Genomic DNA, 20,110 nt, shown 5'->3' with positions numbered 1-20,110 from the left:
CACATTAGAGCAGGCAGCCCAGCATAGGTGCAGCACTGACTAACCAGTGCCCCAAAAACTCTTTCCATGGCCAAGTGGCAGTGATGTGTCCTGATAGGGAATGATAGCCTTATTGAGCCAATGCATGGGCTCGAAGTAATTTGTTTTGAGGAGCCAGAGCTGACAGCCCCAGCTTTTCCCCACCAGCTCCCAGTGATATTGATTATAAATCACCTTATCACTTTCACCCCTGACAGTTTTCAGACTTCCAACATTTTACTGAATATGAGGATTCGGAGTGTGTTGACAGGGCCGGGCATTTTAAGCTGCCTTCCTCGTAAGGCAGGAAATAAACCCACGCCAACATAGTTCTATGGATTAAGTTGCTGTTATTTCAACAGTAATATCACCAGCTCCACAGCAACTGTGAAATGCCAATAAAATAAATACAAATTAATGCCACCAGGCAAATATCTTTTTGCTTTGGGAAGATTTAGAAATGGATCTTCAGTATATGGAAAGTCACACACTGATGGTTGAATCTATTAGGAAGTTGAATACCTATTCTTTCACATTCTCTTATGCTTAACAAGGCTGCATTCATCTGATCAAAAATAAAAGCAAAATAGTAATATCGTAAAAATATTATTAAAATTTTAAACTACTGGTTTCGGTTTCAATACATTTTAACATTTAATTTATTTAATTAATTTTTATTTAAGTAAACCTGAATCTCCGGTGTCACATCATCATTTTTCAGAAATCATTCTAATATGCTAAATTGGTGCTCAAGAGACATTATTATAAATGTTGAAATGAGTTTTCTGCTTTATATGTTTATCAAAAACATTGTACCTTTTTTCAGTATTCTTTGATTAATATAGAGTACAAACAACTGTATTTATTGGAAATATATGTGACCAGTGCTGGCAAAATGATTTGCACTGACTAATTTTGAGCTACAGGCAAAAAAGTGAAAAATGTCAATTTAAGTGGATTTTGAGGTTTTCACAAAAATGAGTTAAGCCCTCATCTAGCAATCCCAATGCTCCAAATAATATTTTTAGATGTTTAATACCCTTTATTTGTAAGCTTTTCTGAGAGGAGTACCTTTTCTCCACCTGTTTCTCACGCTGACTGTCATTCAACGCGCCCACATAAAGGCGCTTCTGACAGCACGGAATCCCAATAAATATAGATATACACAGAATTACAGTATAAGTATTATATAAGCAAAAATAATATGTTATGTCTTAAGTGAACGTTTGGGAAAATGTTGGGGAAAACTTGTGATGTGAAACATTATATTAGATCCGTGCATTACAGTAGGTTTTAATATATCAATCAATCAATCACATTTATTTATATAGCACATTTAAAAACAACACACATTGGCCAAAGTGCTTTACATACGGCCCACTACATATAGTCTAAGATTATAAAACAAAGTATAAAACAATATCTTACAAATTAATTACAATCAAATGCAAGAGAGAAGAGATGAGTCTTTAAATGAGATTTAAATACATCCAGGGTGGCACAAGATCTAACATGGAGGGGTAAACTGTTCCATAAACGAGGAGCTGCAACAGAAAAGGCCCTGTCTCCTTTTGATTTAAGTCGAGACTTAGGAATGGTTAGCTGAAACCTTTGTACAGATCTTAAAGGCCTAGAGGATGTATGTATCAGAAAGAAGTTCACTAATGTAACTTGGTGCCATCCCATTTAAGTCCTTAAAAACAAATAATAACATCTTATAATTAATCCTAAATTTGACTGGAAGCCAATGAAGGGATGCTAGTACAGGTGTTATACTTTCATATTTCCTAGTCCCGGTTAATAGTCTGGCAGCAGCATTTTGAACCAACTGCAGACGTGAAAGTGATGCATGAGAAATACCATAGTACAATGAATTACAATAATCCAATCTGGACGTAATGAAAGCATGCATAACAACTTCCAAATCATTAAAAGACAAAAAAGGTTTCAATTTTGCTATATTCCTTAATTGGAAGAAGCCACCTCTAACCACTGAATTTATATGCTTATCAAACTTTAACTCAGCATCAAAAAGAACACCAAGACTCCTAGCTTGATTATGTACCTTCGATTTATAGGCCTACTATGTTAATCTAACAATAAAAGAAAAGAGGGAATCACTTGCTGCTCTTAATTGAACTGCTTCTTGACTTTTAATAGTCAATTTATTTGTAATTAACATACTTAAGGGATGTTTGCATTTGATTATTTGTTTTTCTTACTTGAATTACTTTTTACTTACTTTCTATCTAAAAATAGATATTTTGTGATTATTAATATAGAAATTTTTTTTAAAGAAAAGAACTGGAGGAATAGATGCAATGTTGCAGGTGATTTTGATTTGGATCCGTCAAAGAACTTTAACTAGATTATTCTTAAAATTGACTTTGCTGACTCTACTGAATTCAAACAGGTGTAGCTCAGTCATTTTTCATAATTCTGATGGTCTTAATATGCTTCCTTAATAAAAAGGGACCCGTACATGTACAAACAAAATAGCATAGTCAATATGAATTCAGGTAGCTCATAATATACAACAGTACTTACTAAACTCAATCTTAAGCAGCATGCAAAGTGTGCAATCTACCCTCAGGGATGAGGAAGTGGGGATGTGAGTCTTTGAGATTGCAAAGCGAGGTGCAATAGGCAACTCTCACCAGACTGCCTGTGTTTGCTTATAAACTAGTGGACTGGATGGAGGCTGCTGTGCTATTTATTTTGGCCACCTCCTCAAAATCTCTGCTGTCACTTTTACTCAACACCACTATCCTCAAGTAATGGTCCCCAAATCCCATTCCAAACATGCACATGTGGACTTGGAGACAGAGAGGGGGTTTGTGACAGACAATAACCTCCTGAATATTCACATTTAGATTTATAAAAATGTGTGGATAAACAGGCAATGCTTGCACACAAACATTAGGCCCACTATCTAATGTCAGTCATTGTTAGAAAAAAAACTAATCTAAACTTTAAAATAAAAAAAAATGAATATAAAAACAAGAACTTTTTTTACTCCTCACCTCAGACTCTCAGCTTGAAGATTAGATTTAACTTCTTTATTATTAGTTTTTTATTTATTATCGTTTTGACTGCCATCTTGGACCCCCCCTCCACTCCGCCCCTCACAGAGCTTATCAAAAGACATTCTGGGATTGCTGTTTGCATAAAAATGCAATGCCCTAGAATTTGTAGGCATTTTAGGAAACTTTTGGAACAGTTCTCATGTCGCGCTCTATGATATCTTAAAATGCTGTCACTGTAGGCAGCTCACTAGGTTTTGTGACAGATCTAACATGTCTATTCATGCACCTTTACATCATACTGATTTAAGTAACAGAGTAAGTCTTGAGTCCCATGTGACCTAAAAAAATGAGAGACTTGGAATTGTCTCTTGTATTTATCTTCATTTGTTTCTTTATGATCTAAATCGAATTGCCTTTGCGGGTCTCAATCGATTCTCCCCGGTTAAACACATTAAACCCTTATTAATAATTCATGAGCTACAATGTCACAAGGAAATAAATTATACTAAATAATATCCAATAACTTCTCTAACTAATTAAAACTGTGTTGATGACTTAGGGAATGGATTCTGCGAGGCAGAACTCCATTTGTTTGCCTCTAAAAGTTCTCTCTATTCCGAAAGAGACCGTGAAGACATCAAGGATACCGAAGTGACTTTCTTCTCCAGCTGATGACTGACAAGATCCCTTGTGGGATGTGAAGCTGCGCGAATTCTCCAGTTAAAAAAACGAAGAGGGCATTGAACGGCAATGGAGACTCACGGAGAGCCTCTCGAGAGGCCTGTGGAGGCTCTCGATTTTTCCCACAAAGCTGTAGCTGAGACGAGCTGCCAGCCCCTCTGACGACGAGCTTCAGAAACACACATCAAGACTGCCAATCCACTGGACCATCAGCACTGAAGCTGCACCAAATCAACTGGGCTTCACTTTATGGGTGGCATTTTGAAGCTTGTTCTGTGAACAAAAGCACTGAAAAGGATCTGATCACTATAAATAAAAAGGGATAGCTTACCTAAAACTGAAAATTCTTTACCTTCAAAAGATCACAAAAGATGATATTTTGAAGAATTTGAATGTGTTCATTTGATGGAAGTCAAGAGGGTTCAATGCCATTTGGATCAGAATCGTGACTGTCAACTCAAACGATTTTAATTGTTTTTTTTGGGGGGGAAGTTGTGGCCTAATGGTTAGAAAGTTTGACTCCTAACCGTAAGGTTGTGGGTTCGAGTCTCTGGTTGACAATACCACGACTTGAGCAAGGCACCGAACCCCCAACTGCTCCCCAGGTGCCGCAGCATAAATTGCTGCCCACTGCTCCAGGTGTGTGTTCACGGTGTGTGTGTGTGTTCACTGCTGTGTGTGTGCACTTTGGATGGGTTAAATGCAGAGCACGAATTCTGAGTATGGTTCACCAAACTTGGCTGTATGTCACTTTTACTTCACTTAACGGAAATAAATCTGAAATAATAAAATAAATATTAGATGAAAGACTAAAAAAAAGAAAATTTAACTGAAATAAATAAGCTATATGTAATAAGTTATTATACTCAAATTACTAAAACAAAGTTAAACATAAATATTTAAAATGACAAAATAAAAATAACATTTTTTATTTTTTTTTAAGAATTAAAAATAGTAATACTATAAATTAAACAATACTAAAATTATTAAATACACAAAATTCTAACAGATTTGGAACAACACGAGAGTGAGAATTATTCGGTGAACTGAGTGAGTGAGTAAATAAAAACTAATAAAAATGACAAAAGCAAACAGCAAAATGACTAAAACAAAAACAAACAAAAAAATAAAAATAAATAAATAAATATATATATATATATATATATATATATATGTATATATATATAAATATAATCTAATATATATATATATACTGTATGTATATATATTATATATATATATATTTATATTATCTAATCCCTATTAACATCCTCTACTGTGGGAATTTTTCTAAACTAGGACTCAAGGTGCAACTAAAATACAATAATATAATATTACCCTCTTTGCTGTACTGATCTTGTAAACCATGACTTCGCTAATTTAAAAACCCTGATGTCTGACACATCAGAACCTGATGGCGTGAGAGGCTATAACAGAAAAATGATAGCTGAAGCCGGCGATCCGCCTGATATCTTTGACACTGTTCCAACTGATCTAAAGTGAAATGTTCATTCTGTCATCTGAGATGCTTGAAAAGATAGCACATTAATGACGTATCAACCAGAAGACCAGATTGACTGCCAGACATTTCTAGGTGATTTAAAGATAAAAGGATCAATCTCTATTACAGATCTGAGCCTGAGGAGAAAAGTGCAGACATTTAGGCCATTTTTATCATCAGAGATACACTACATCACTTCTGGCCATTTTATAGTACCACAAAACACATGCCCTGCAATGCTTCACAAGCATACACAAGTTTCACTGAGTATAAAAAAAAGTAGGGGTCTCATCTGCTGATGTGGATTCGTACGAGCTTTCAGGTTAAAAATGCAATACATATAAAGTGCTCCATGGATCTGGTAATCAAGTTACATGCCTGGTTTGCCATTTAACTGGGTACAGTATTTGAGATTTTAATTAAATATTTGCTCACTATTTCTATACACATGAGCAGATGATGGACTATTTAATAAATTATTAGCTGACATAGAAATAGAGGAGAGAGAGAAATTTCTTTACAGATTTAAGCTACAACTATATGCAAGAACTAAATGTTTACAGTTTCATAAAAAAGTTTACAGTTTCAATGCATGGCGCTGGCCTGTGCAAAACTCATTGCTATGTTGCTAAGGCATTTTGAGTAGTTATTATTGCATTGCAACATACTGTATCTTGGTTCCAAATGTTTTGAGTGGTTGTTAATATGTTGCTATGCAGCTGCTGGAGTGTTCTGATTGATAGTCTTTGCATTGCTAAACAGTTGCTATGGTGTTCTATGTAAATGTAAAGTGACCTTGAGCTATGGAAAGGCACTACATAAATGAAACTTCTTCTTCTGTTTCTTGCATTGTAACATATCTGGTTGCTAAGGTTTTCTGAGTGGTTGTTAATATGCTGCCATGGAACTGCTAGAGTATTCTGAGTGGTCATTGCCTTGCTCTGGGGTTACAAAGATGTTCTGATTGGTTTTCTTTGCATTGCTATGCAGTTGCTGGGGTGTTCTGGGTGGTTGTTAATCCGTTCTTGCTGATGTGTTCGAAATGGTTGTCATAGCATTACTTATGCACTGCTATTGTGTTCTGGTTGTGACTACGTTGCTATGTGGTTGCTGGGGTGTTCTAAATGGTTGATATTTCATTGCTAAGTTCTCAGTGGTTATTATTGTGTTACTATGGGGTTGCTGGGGTGTTGTCATTGCATTTTGTACTTACATGGTTGCTAAAGTGTTCTGAGTGGTTGTCATTGCATTGCTACTTTACAGTTGCTAAGTGTTGTGAGTGGTTGTCATTCCATTGCTGTGTGGTTGCTAAGGTGTAGTGTGTGGTTGTTAATGCATTGCTATGTGGTTGCTGGGGTGTTCTGAGTGTTCGCTAGGTTACAACACGATCTTGCTCTCAAAAACAGCTAGACGGATGCAACAGAATGGAAGAGAATGCAAGGCATCTCAGGATACATTTCTAAAAGTTGATGACATATTAAAAACACAACAATCATGGTGGCACAAGCAACAAACAGCACAAGATGGCCAAAGATGTCCATTGGAATGTTTATGAGAGGATCTGAAAAAGCATGGGACATATGCTAATTGAAGCACCAAAATTTGAAAACTAAAAAGAATCATAGAATACAGGAAAAATAATAATAATAAAAATCTAGATAAACTAGTCAGTCTCACTATTTGATTAGTCACCAGTTGCAAACAGGCTCTAATAGCTTAAAACTCTCCTTCCAAGCACTGCTTCCAGCTCTAAAAGGATTGTAGACCCATCTGTGACAGTGAAAAACTGACATAAACAAAACAATAGATGTCTTTTCTGACCTTACTACTAATGCAAGTTGATCATCTGCAATGTACTTATTAAAACTCTTATGGAGCTTAGATATAAACAGAAAACACTGGTAGCCAAGCTAAGCGATTACACATCGCAAAGAAGTACAAAATCAGTTGTTACCTTTGAAAGGTCACCCACTTCCAAATAGAAACAGATGATGAAGACATTCCAGGCGACCCACAGCACCAACCAGACTGCATACTGTAAAAGAGACAGGAAGAGTATGTTTAAAAGACCTATTTTAACCTCAGACCCCAACAACCAACTAACCAAATACACATTTGCATATGTTTGATTATTTGGCCTGAAAAAGTGTAAGTGGGGTATTTTCTCTGTAATTAATTCTCATATGTGTGTTCCTTAAAACATTCAGCCTCCACAAAGCTGGAATCTGCCAAAGAAGCGGTGCAGGCAGATGATGCATTTTGCAACGGAAGCAGGAACCCTGTGTGGGAGTTTGTGAGGGTGGCTCGCTCCCTGGTTCATGAGCTAATGCTTATCGAAATAGGCGGATGTGATTATAAAACAATGAAGCAGTTTCCCCAGCAAAATCGCAGCCAGCGCAGGGGGGTGTCTTTAAAAATAAAGTCAATTTTGGATAAATAAACACAGGTCTCATTCTGTTTTAGATCATTAGTGATTTCAACCATCCTACATTTTGTTAAACTAATTTGTTCCAAAGACGAGGGTACACACTCACGAGTGTTAGCAGCTCATAGCATGTTTTACTGATTAAAATGTAAGAGGTCTGTTAGGCAGGCAGTGATCTTTAGATAAAATAACACTTATCTGATCCAATTCAAAGTGAGACAGGTGAGTGCAAATGAAATACTGAGCAAGGGGAAATGTAAAATCAATTTGAATTACCTGATGGGACTTGAGAGGAAAAATACGACCTTTAGCACTTGAAAATGAGCAGTTAGTGACATGAATTTTAAGTAGCTCCCCAAAATTGTCTCTAATGGATAGATCAATATGGACTTAGCTTTGATAAAAATGAGCATGTGCAAAGACACTACAACTTTGTATGTAGATCACTTCTAGGGGTGTGCACCAATCAGATTTGAACTGTGAATTCTTTTTACATTTTTTATTAAATTCTTTAATTTGAACTGTGATACAGTATGCAAAATTTGAATGTAAAAAATTGAATTAAAACAAACTTAAATTCAAATAAAATTATAAGATTTGTTTTAGCAGCAAAATCAAAGTTGTCAAACTCTGACTGTTGACTTGATAAAACCTTTTGAAATAATGTTTTAAAAACTTTCAAGTACAAAAGCATTCAGCAAGACAGAGAGATAGATAGACGGACACTCCCTGTGTAGAATTTCTTTGAATTGTAGAAATTTATTTTCCTGTCATTCAAATTCAACTTCCTGTGGTGCATGGCCAATTTGAAATCCCAACACAATTAGTATTTTCTCTCTACCAGTGCTGGGAAACTGCAAAATGTAAGCAAAGCAAAAAGGTATCTAGCCAAGCTACGGATCCAACATTCTACCAATAAATTACCTAAGATAAGCTGAAAGCCACCTTTTACAGAAGATGGCTAGCTCGCTGGTGAAAGTAGCTTCTTACAATCTTTTAATAAATATGAACTATTAACAAGACTTATGTAATTTTATCTAATACTTATTTATTTAATTGGTCATCACTAGTTAGGTTCTATACAACGAAAAAATGGACACACTAATATATTGTCTGGGAAAGCGTAATGAAGTCTGTCAATGCTACCCAGCAGATAAAGTCAATAGAAGTCAATAAAACAGCTTTGCTAATTAAATTTGCTAATTATAATAAATGTTAATTTAAAAAAATATATATACACTTGATACTGAGAAAAGTAGCTAATATCTTAACTAGCTGTAGCAATGCTACAGATTTGGTAACTTATTTAGCTTGGAGACCAACTGAACACAAGCTTAAATCTGCCAAGACTAGCCAATCAGTTTAGACTGGTTTTAGCTGTTTGTTTTCAGCTAGGACATTAAATGATCTGTTTTTGTATGTAGCTGTAGTCAATATGATCTCCAACAGAACTGAGCATCATTGCAGCCATTTATTAAGGCTGACCTTGAACAAGAGTACAAGGTCGTGTCAGTCACAATGTACAGTAGCTGTTCTTTACTTACAGATTTGCAGTTATATATGCAAAAATCTGTGAGAGCCTCAGGCTCGGGCCAAAGATCAACACATCACTCTTGTCTACCAACTGCAGCGTGGCTGAAGTATCTCCACACATTGCTGTATAAGAAGGAGCCACCTCCGCATGTTAGAGCTTAAGGGGTCCAGACGAAGCGATTGACTTCAATTAGGTCTCATAATCATGCTTGATATCTCCAACACACATTCTGAGTTGATCCAGAGGGAGGAGGTTATGAATGCGTTTTCAGCAAGGGCTGTTTTGGCCGAACCTTTCCCCTAAGAACTCACACTTGCAAACGGAGCGCACCAGACCGTTGAGACTCTGAATTTTGCCATCTTGAAAAGTGACATGTTGTCAGGACATTAGATACAGAAGATGTGAGCATGTAGTGGAACCTCATTTGGCCTTTTGCCAGCCACTGGAATGTGCCAAGTTGAATTAGAATAAAAATTTATCTGGCCTGACAGCATTCCCAAAACGGATATAAGCAAGAGTAATGTTCGAATGTGAGCAATTTATCTCTGGAGGAGGCTCTCTCTTCATCTCTCTGACCAGCCACTGGTCCTAGACTGAAAAATTGAGCATTGTTTATTCCAAAGGGAGACACATAACACTAAAAAGGCAATCTGCTTCATCTCAACTTGGTGACATGGCCCGAGTCACATTTGAGTCAATGACCCGGGTTCGTCAGTACATTGATATCTCTCTGATATGCTGACCAGGGTGTTAAATGTCCGTTGTACCTGACTGTAGAGAAAAGGCAGTAACAACAAGCAGTCTCATCTCAGCCCTGCTAAATGTGGTGAACAGCAACACTTCTCTCTTAGCATAAGAGAGAAGCGCAGTCGGTGTGTGAATGGGTGAATGTGAGGAAAATTGTAAAGCGCTTTGGATGGCCATGTGGTCTGTTGAAAGCGCTATATAAATGCAGTCCATTTACCATAATATATTAGGTATGACTCGATTGATGGACTTGTCACCAATATAAATTATATGTAAAACTATCACTTGAATAATTTGTTTCAGAATCTTTTGTGCCTTAGTTCAGTTGTTTAGTTATATATTTACACAGCAATCACTCAGATTGAAAAATTGGACCAAAACTAATATAAGGAATAATCATTTCTATGAACCGAGAGAAAGTGGCAATCCCTGCCAAAAAAAAAATCTTAACACGAGCCTAAATTGGTCTTAGTTGGTCTCCCTGCTTGTTCAGACTGGTCTGTTGCCTGGTTTTACAAAGGGTTTTGGGTGCTTTTCAGGCGGGCAGGCTGAGAAACCAGCCCACCACTCAGCTTAACAAAAGTTTAGCCAACCTCGAAAACTAAACCAACTGAAAACTAATCTGACCAGAATGGGAAAACCAATCCGATCTTCAAGCCAGATAGAAAGCTATAATAAACCCACTGAGTATATAAACATCGTGAAAGTAGCCTAAATTAGTTTTCTGTTCTAGAAGACCATCTTAAAGTAGCTTATACCAGTAAACCAGTTAAGGCTGGTTTAAATTGGCTGTTTATTTCAAGAGGGTCTGGCTGCAGGCTTGCAGTAGCACTCTTAGACTTGCATTCTCAGACTTGCACTCTCAGACTTGCACTCTCAGACACTTGCACTTCCGCTAGTGAAATCACTTGCAGTCTTTATTTTTTATTTAGTTTAATTTTTTTATTACTTTTTGTTTGAAAATCCCAACATTTTATAACAGTAGCCAGTGAAAGTAGCGTTTGTTCAGGATTGTAGAGGTAGAACACACGAGCTAAGTATAAAGAACGTAGAAAAAAGATATTTAAATTAAAATATCGATTCAATTACAATTGTATCGATCCGATACCAATACCAGTGTTGGCATCAATACTATCGATATTTAGATCGATCCGCCCACCCCTACTATCCAGTGATGAAATGTTTTCTGTGTTGTCACATCTTGTGCAATATCCTAAACTGCAGAGATAATTACACAACGCATGTCGTACACGTCTGATTCATGAATTAATGATTCCTTTGAACCGATTCAATTTAATGAATGGTTTAAACAAATTTCTGTCCTGACCTGACTGGTCCAACACTGAACTCACGAGACGTCTGAACTGGTGTATAATTTTTTTTTAACACTTTACAATAATGTTCTATTTATTAAACTATTTAACTACATTATTTAACATTCTACACTGCACTTCTACAACATTGTTAATTTCAACATTTAGGCTATAGCCTTCATTGTTGAAATCAAAAGTTGTACAGTATTGGTTAACATAGTTAATGCACTGTGAAGTAACATTACCAAACAATGAACAGCTGTGTTTTATAAACTAAGATAAACAAAGATTAATAAATATAGTAACAAAAGTATTTCTCGTGGTAAGTTCATGTTAGTTAATATGTTAACAATTCAAACCATATCCTAAAGTTACAAACAAATAATTTACTCTAATGTAAATAATACTCTGATGTTTAAATCATTTAAAATGAGAATGTAAGTGTGCTCACCACTTTTTTGTTTGTAAGAAAAAATTAGATTAGATTTCATATCGCAATATATATCGCAGAAAAATAAAATATCGCAATGTCATTTTTTCCCAATATCGTGCAGCCCTACATCCAATCATAACATATTTGATGCTTAAGAGCGCATGAGGAGCAGGCTAGACCAGTGAGATTCCATTGAAACCAAACAACTGTCAAAATGTCATCATGGTCGTAAAACATTAGGACAAAAACTTATATTCATTGCTTATTGTCATGTTGCACTGTGCATGCTAGTATTTGAAGTGAGACACTTTTCTGACACCAGTGGTAGTAATACAACAAAATGACAGCATAACGTGCAAAAGGGAAAGAGAATATATATCACATTCTGAATATGAAAATATGTGGAAACTCACCCCGGCCACATATCGCGGTCTGAACTGTACTGTCCCAAAGAGACCTAGAATCACTGTGATGATATGGATGAAGTTTGTGAGGATTGGAGCCCACTGGTATCCAAGGAAATCAAATATCTGTCGCTCCAGGATGCTGATCTAGAAATGGAACACAGAGGAAAAAGATACTGATTTACAAAGCAAAGATGAGGACAACACACTGACATGTAAGCATTTATTTCCATAAAGGCGTAAACAGATTTTCTTTTTAACCAGCTTCAGGGGTTGACAACCCTCTGATGTCAGCTGGAAGGCAGGGTGAGATGACGGACTGCGGGGCCAAATGTGAATGCACAAGCGCCTACATTCTAAATGCAGCCAGAGGAACAGCCCTGTCACACAGGCGATTAATTAGGGCCAAGACGTGCTGCACACCGGAGTCAAACCCACTACCCTTTCCAGAGATGACTTGAAAATTAAAGCTGGCAAGTCCAGCCTCGCAACTCTGGGAGCTCCAATCTCAGCCACTGATTGGACATGACACTGATGTCAATACCACAAGCTATGGCACTTCCAAAAGCAGACCAAGACAGGGTCACGGCTTTATCCCCAAAGGAACCACAAGCAGCCAGCCTAATGCTAATAGCACTTGTGTCTCCAGCTGCATTCACAAGAAGCTGTGTTTAACAAAGGTCTTTTCTGGAAAGGTAACCAAACAAAAATCACGGCATTGAATCACTTGATTTGTCTTGTGAAGTAATGGGGATAGTAAAGAGCAAAGATTCGGAATGAAGGTTGTTAAATAAAGCTATTGAGGTCACAATGACCTTTGTGTTTTCAGCGGTTGCATTTTCAAACATCTACTGAAGTGAACATCAATAGAGGCTTCAGAGGGTTCAATAGCAGCATTAATCAAATGACTTAAAGTCGCACCGAGATGCTGTATTTAAGTGTTTCCTATTCAGCGCTGTTTTTGCAGCAGAGGAGACCCTGTTCAACCCTACAGTCCACCCAGTTAATTAAATAAATAAAATATTTCAACTTCTGCTGAAATAAATTATTAATTGTATTTTTTTAATTATAACATTGACTAAATAAACAATTATTTAAATTTGATTAATTTAAGCAAAACAATAAAAAATAAATATTAATTATTAATTGTAATAATCCTGTGAAATATTTGTTCGCACAAGGAGTTTGACAGCAGCCAGTGCTCCACACAGAGATCTGATCTCACCATCATTCAGTCTGTCTGGAATAACATGAAGAAACAGAACAAACTGAGACAGACTCAATCCAGAAGAACTGTGGCAATGTCTCCAAAATGCTTAAAGAAAACTGCAAAGATAAGTGAAAAACAATGCACAATTGCACCTAGGACAAAAGCGTTTTTTTTTTTTTTTACCCATAGTGTGGTCACACCAAATATTGATTTAATTTAAAGTAAAAAAAAAAAATCAATGTAATCATAAATACAGCATAAATAATGGAAGAAATATTGTAGAGTCAAACTTAAACTATTGTCATATGAGGAGTAATGATACTAATTTAAGTATCACAAACCTTGCACAAATTTTTACTGTAAAATTCTGGTAACCACAGCTACCATCTAAATTTTACAGTGTACCGGTAATTGAGCAATAGTTCATGCTATAAATCTATCACCAGCGAACAAAGCTCAGGAGTCTATAGATCTGTGCATCCTGCTCAGTTCTGCCCAGTGATGACCAGTTCGTGACCCCCTCCACCCCTGGTCTCCCAAAGGGACATTTCTTCTGTTGTCTGGGCATTTCCGTTGAGCTTCTGCTAGCGTACATCTGGTAAGTGTGCCTGTCCCAAACACTTATGTCGTTGATCATAATTAAATGTATTTTACTGACAACACCAAGCAACACCAGCGCACTTCACAGTGCTCTTCACAGGCTCTTAAGAATCATCACAGCTCTAGGGTGCAGTTGAGATTAGTTTTGTGTCAGAATAAAACTGGTTCCCTTTCCAAGTGGCATCTACTTTTTTTATCACAATAATGTTTTGCCTTTCCATCCAGCCTTCAAATAATTCTCTGGTTTCAGTGTGTTTTTTATGAATCATAGAATGTGATTTCCCCCTACTCTAGCTCTTGTTTATTTTCCCTGTCCTCCATATATTCTCTATGCAACAGAAGAATGATAAGAATGATATGTCTTCTGAAAAGGACACAAAAGAACCATAGAAGTATCACTTCAATAAAACTTGTTCTATATTTTATGACTTCTGAAGTCAGACAATAGCTTTGTGTAAAGAAGTTGTTACAAAAAAAAAAGGGTCTCATTTGAATGTTCATAAGATAAGTAGCAATGCCCAGTTTGTCCAGTTTGTCACTTCATCCAGTCACAGCAGTTAACTGCTTATTGGAGGAGAAAATTATTATTAAATAATGCCTCAAAATTTGATTGACTCCCAAGCATTGCTTCAGAAAAGTTTGAATATAAAGATATAAAGTCACATGGTCTAATTTTAACATTTTGGAGTGTTCATTCTGACATGGAAAAGAGTGACCGGTACAAATCTTCAAATATTCTCCTTTTGTGTTCATCAGAAGAACGAAAGTACAAGTCTGAAATGCCAACTGGATGAATATATAATGACAAAGAAAACAATAATTTTGAAGGAGTATTCATTTAATTAGTTGTCTTCCATTATCCACCAAAAACTGTGTAAATATAAGCTGGAGAGCATGATAGCACTATGCTCAATCCATAACACATTCATTATCAAAAGCACTTCTTATCAGATGAGCCATGCATTACACCATATTCACAGAAGAATTGTTCACCCATAGTCGTGTAGCAACTACAAGCACAGAAAAACGAAACAAAAAAAAAACATGATTGACTGACCCGACTCAGCATTTCCTTTGCTTCTGCAAAGCCTTTGTTAAAAGCTACAACCACCCCAGAAATCCACTAATAAACCACATGCCATGGTGTTGAAGGGAGCCCATATGCCAGCACAAAACACAATCTGCCCTGCCGGTGAAGAGGTTGCAAAATGCAAATATGGCTAATTATGCTATATTATGTTGTTTCGGTGAAAGATGGTGCATTGACAATGGTTTTAAAACACATCTTAATGGCACTAAAATTCACAGTTCTCTTCTGTCAGGCTTTTGTGGACACCTGCGCTTATTGACAGAATTCCCAAAAGAGCTCTGGCATTAACACACGTCCAATAGGGGGAGGGGGTTACAAGCTTAAGGGGTTTTATGAAGAGGCTGCAGGTTCTTGTTTGAGGTGGGGGGCCAGGATCATTATAACTGTGGCCCATGGGCCCCCTTTTATATAAACAGTAATATAAACAGCACTGTGGGGCAGCTGTGCTCAGGGTGACAGATTTATTAAGTCATTTTATACATGAGTAATTAGATCTATACATATGAAAGGAAAATCCACTAACAACAAAGAGATATCCTACAGGTTCAAGCAGAAAGCAAACATTCAACCAATGACCTTGCTGGCACCATGTTTTGTTAGTTTGAGCTATGAGAACATTGCTTTAAGCTATTAAAGTGGTAAACAGCCCAGAGTTAGCATAATGAACAATATAACTTGGTGGAAGAATTGTTTAGTGCAATTATTAATAGTATGCAATTATTTATTGTACATATTGCAGTTGGCATAATTTTATAGAAGCAATAAGCCACTCAAGACCACGTTCTATCATTCAACCATGGTTGAAGAGGATTTTTGCATTGTTTTTTGGTAACAACACCCTTTAACTTTGGTAAATGGACAAAGATGAGTTAGAGTGTCAAACTAAAAGCATCACTAAACTGATTCCGTAATGAATATCGAATCCAAAGGTCAGCATAACCAATTCCTGTAATGATATTTCCCTTCCTTATGTGCACATAATGTTTTTTCATGATTATTACTTGGCAGCAGAAGTATCCCATTAGTGATTAGCCGCTATAAGGCATGCTTTCAGTCCGTGATTGAGATTAAAGTTCGTTCTCCCTGTGAGAAAGCTGAATCTCATTCTCCCAACCTTGTGCTTTCGCTCGCCTCTCTCCCGCTTCGCTTCTTTCTCCCTTTCCCCCATTTATAAATTTCTTTCGGTGCGCAGGGACATGAGCAGCCTTTAATCATAGAGACAAAAGCTAATCAATCAGCAGGGGCAGGTTGAATAGAGAGCTTCACGGCGCATTCAAACGAAGCTTGCCGAGTTATAGTGTTAGAGCCACAGAGCATTAACTACAGAATGAGCATGGGCTAATGAAGGCGGCTCCTATGCAGCATGGCAGAGCTAAGGCACATCTTGGCCTGCCTCCATTGTCCGTCAGTAATCCAATTCCATCTGCTGCTTCCGCCAGTGATTTTAATGTTGCTCTGCAGAGATGAGACTGCAAGTGCCATTGTGTCTCATTTATGTCTAAACAGTGGATTTGGATGAAGTATAACTCTATAAGTCTCACAATGGACTTTATGCAACACAGAAAAAGACACATTTATGATTCCAAATGAATATGATGCTTTTTCTTAAAGGTCTATTTCTTTTATTGCCAGAATATTCTCAGACAGAGTCAAGTACTGTAAATAAATAATTGTAAGTGATCAAAGAGCTTATAAACTTTGCTTGTACAATAATGTGAAGAAATCTAAAATGCACAGTGACAATCGGAGAATTTGAAGGACCCCTGCTGTTTCCCCTGGCATCTTATGTACAATAGACATGTCCATGCAAAAATTCAATTGGGTGTATCAATTAAATATTTGCAAGATTGAATGCATATTAAAGCTGATAAACACACAAATCATACATCTGTCCATGAAAATTTTTTACAAAAACGGCATTGAAAAAGGAACTCTAAAGAAAAAAGAACATGAACTGAATGAAATAGGGAACAACTGGATAAAGGAAGGAGGGAGGGAAGGAACAGAAGGATGGAGGGATGGAAGAAAAAGGAAAATAAAACATTATTTCACAATAAATGCAGTAAAAGGGGAAAATGATGGAAAGATGATAAGGAAGAAGGAAGGAATGATGACCAGCTGGAAGTGATTCATCAATCTACATGCATGGAAGAATATTGGAATATGATGTTTAACAAAATATGGTGTATATATCACCAATATCCATTTTCATACAAAGCAAACACATTCATGCTTTGGATTGTCAACTTTGTTCATATTCCATCTCAGGAGAAATAAACAGGCAATATGTCGTAGAAGAAAATGGTGCAAATAGAAGCACATCATATGCACAGAGAGCTTGCAAACCAATGTAATGAATGCCAACATTTCAATGCATCCAGTAAGAGGTTATTGAAAATGCATGAGGTTATTTACTTATACGGAGATGTCTGAATGTGTTCATTACCAGACTTGCCATTTGCACAAATCTTAGAATTCCATGCTGAATGATGCAGGTTGGACATTTGACGAGAAACGTTTTTTTTTTTTTGTAATAGACGATGAAGAGTTCCAGTGTCAGCCACAGTGTGTAACAGAGACAATTATGTTTTTAATCATGCTGTCCATAGCAGCTGTCAGAATTTGTAGCTAAGCTTGAAAAATGCTGTTCATTATCTACATCGCACAATGGTCCGTTTCATATTCTTGGCCTCATGCTCTTTGACCAGAATCATCACAAAGGTCTAAACGGCAGCAAAAGAAAAGCACTCTGCTAAAGCAATTGTGCTTTACACCCACAGAGCCAAGATAAAGAGACCATGAAGGAAATGGCAGACATTAATATTAAATTTCACATTCTAAGGATTTTGCACCAAAAAAATGTCAAGAGAGCTAGATATTGTTTTTCATCTGATTTTTCTCAGAATGTACAAATGCAACAAAGAACTCTTCTTTGGCTTCTATATGGGAACATGCAAATTTGCATCTGTATTAACACTGAAAAAAATCTAGAAACAATTTTCCCTCAGCAATTGCAAGTAAATTTCACAAACAATTACAGAGAAACAGCAACACATTAAATTAAACATGAAATTATCAAAAAGAAGAACAAAAGCATAGTACATTTTTCTTGTAAAATGCACTCCAATAATCCTTTAAATCCTTTTATATTTCAATAAAAGATGATTTTTCGTAGTTGTTAATGAAGTATTCACTTAAAGTATGTGCTTTGAGAAAAAGAGAAAAATTGGGAAAGAAGTCTAATTTCACCCACCCCATGCATATTTTTATAGTACAGCTAAACAATAAACCCACCATAAATTCCTCTTCTTTAATGCAGTGGGTTATGGCTAATATTAGCCAATATATGGATAATATTATCCAAAACAGATGCATGCTTTAACGTTACATTCACATTAAAAGAGAAATCATCGAAAAATAAAATGTATGCTGGTTCTATCCACTGGAGGTTGACTGGATAGAAGCAAATCAACAACAAAAAGGGGCGGAGTTTAAGTGGACAAATTGATTAGACAATTTTGCCATAAGTTGCGAAAGAGAGAAATCTGTCATTTCACAGGAAAATTGATTTATATTTTCATTAAAAATTATGAGCTCAAAGAGAAAAAAAAGAAAAGCATGAATGAATGGTTCACAATAAGATCAACAAGAGACATTTAGAAAAAAAGATTTCTATTTCATTCCAACTTTACTCTAAATATAACATACTATGTAACCTGGACAGTATGCAAATTTTGAAGCAGCCATTGACTGTGTGCCATGAATTACTTCAGAAACTAAATATTATAGACTTTTCACACCCATATTTGAGAGCCTCATTAAAACAGTCCAGTGAAGAAGAGCTTTCTGTTTCCCACCCAGAGGTTTTTAAGGAACCAAGTGGTGAACGTTAATTTCCTTAGTATGGATGGCTCTAGGGGTGGGAGGAGGAGAGCAAATGAATAAAATTCATCAAGATACAGCGGTGTTAATGATGATAATCTATTTTAATATTCGTTTGCATATAAATGAGGCTGGCGAAAAAGAGCTGTTGCCCGAGGCCCAGAAAGATAATCGAGCCTGATAAGGGAATAGACCCAGCAGTGAACTCAAATGTCAACTGAGCAGGTTGGAAGCTGCCAACATGCGGAGATGGCCTACTGTGAGAACTGCCACGATGGCTTTACCAATAAATATGTAAAATATGAACTAGTCAGGGTACAGTAGGAACTCTAGAGATGCATGGAAATTCAATCCAAATGTCATATATCCTTCAGGTCCTTCCACACGACCACTGAAGCAACATTAAAAATAGATCCTTGACATAAAATCCTCTGCATGTGATGGTACATGAATGACACAAATGCATTAAATGATTGAACTGTCCCTGGGAAAGCGACCTCCATAGCTAGTAGGTAAAAAAAAAAAAAAGTAACCATAAGTTGACTTCAGTGGAGAAGCCCTCTGATTGGTTGACCTTAAACTGTCATCTTTGTTCTCAGGCATCATAATTACTTGATGCTTTATTTATTTCACTTCTCAGTGGGTGTGTTTGAGGAAAGTGCCAGTTCTCATTTAAGCGATTCTTTCAGAGAACCACTGGTAAATAGCAGAATTTCCGTTTCTGTGACTGACAGTTTCTTAAAAGCCCAAAAGCTCTGCTTCCACAAAGAGCTGGAATCCACTCATGGAATTTAATGGGAAATATTACAGGTCAGAGAAACCTGTTTTGAGGGCTTTAGAGACCATGAAGTCACCGTGTAACAAACACCAGGCCCTGTTGTGCTTCACGCTTTTCATTCACTTTTTGAAAAGCACAAAGATGTTTCATATGGCAGAGTCAAATGTCCATCACAAAAGTTACGCTCAATAACTTTCTCAAACCCCAGTCTGATATTTTGTTACCTAATACAATAACACTCATACATTTTTAAGTGTGGCTTAAGTGTCCAAATAGTGTTGGGGGACAGTGTATTAGTGCTCGCTTTCCCTGTAGGCAGAGAAAGTAATATTTGAAAATGTCTTAAAATAAACTATTGATTTTGAACACGCGAAGCCAAGCTCAGAGGCCGGTGCAAAAATTAGATACAAATACGAGACATCCACACCATATGTGCTTTTGCCTTCATTTGAGGCATTGGATTCCCAA

General features: G+C 36.6%; 1 protein-coding gene across 1 annotated transcript in view; it reads right to left on the bottom strand.

The window, feature by feature from the left end:
• The window catches only part of LOC132092221 (sodium/potassium-transporting ATPase subunit beta-1-interacting protein 2-like), a 162,570-nt gene that overhangs the window by 104,650 nt on the left and 37,810 nt on the right, over positions 1-20,110 (bottom strand). The window contains exons 2-3 of the mRNA XM_059498366.1: positions 12,092-12,229; positions 7,181-7,261 (exon numbers count right to left, since the gene is read on the bottom strand). Coding sequence (XP_059354349.1) covers positions 7,181-7,261; positions 12,092-12,229 — 219 coding nt within the window. The remainder of the gene's footprint in view (positions 1-7,180; positions 7,262-12,091; positions 12,230-20,110) is intronic.

The sequence above is a fragment of the Carassius carassius genome, chromosome 18 (genome assembly GCF_963082965.1).
Source record: "Carassius carassius chromosome 18, fCarCar2.1, whole genome shotgun sequence".
Classification (NCBI taxonomy): Eukaryota; Metazoa; Chordata; class Actinopteri; order Cypriniformes; family Cyprinidae; genus Carassius; species Carassius carassius.
Note: the sequence above shows the minus strand (reverse complement) of the source record. Positions and strands in the feature narration are given on the sequence as shown.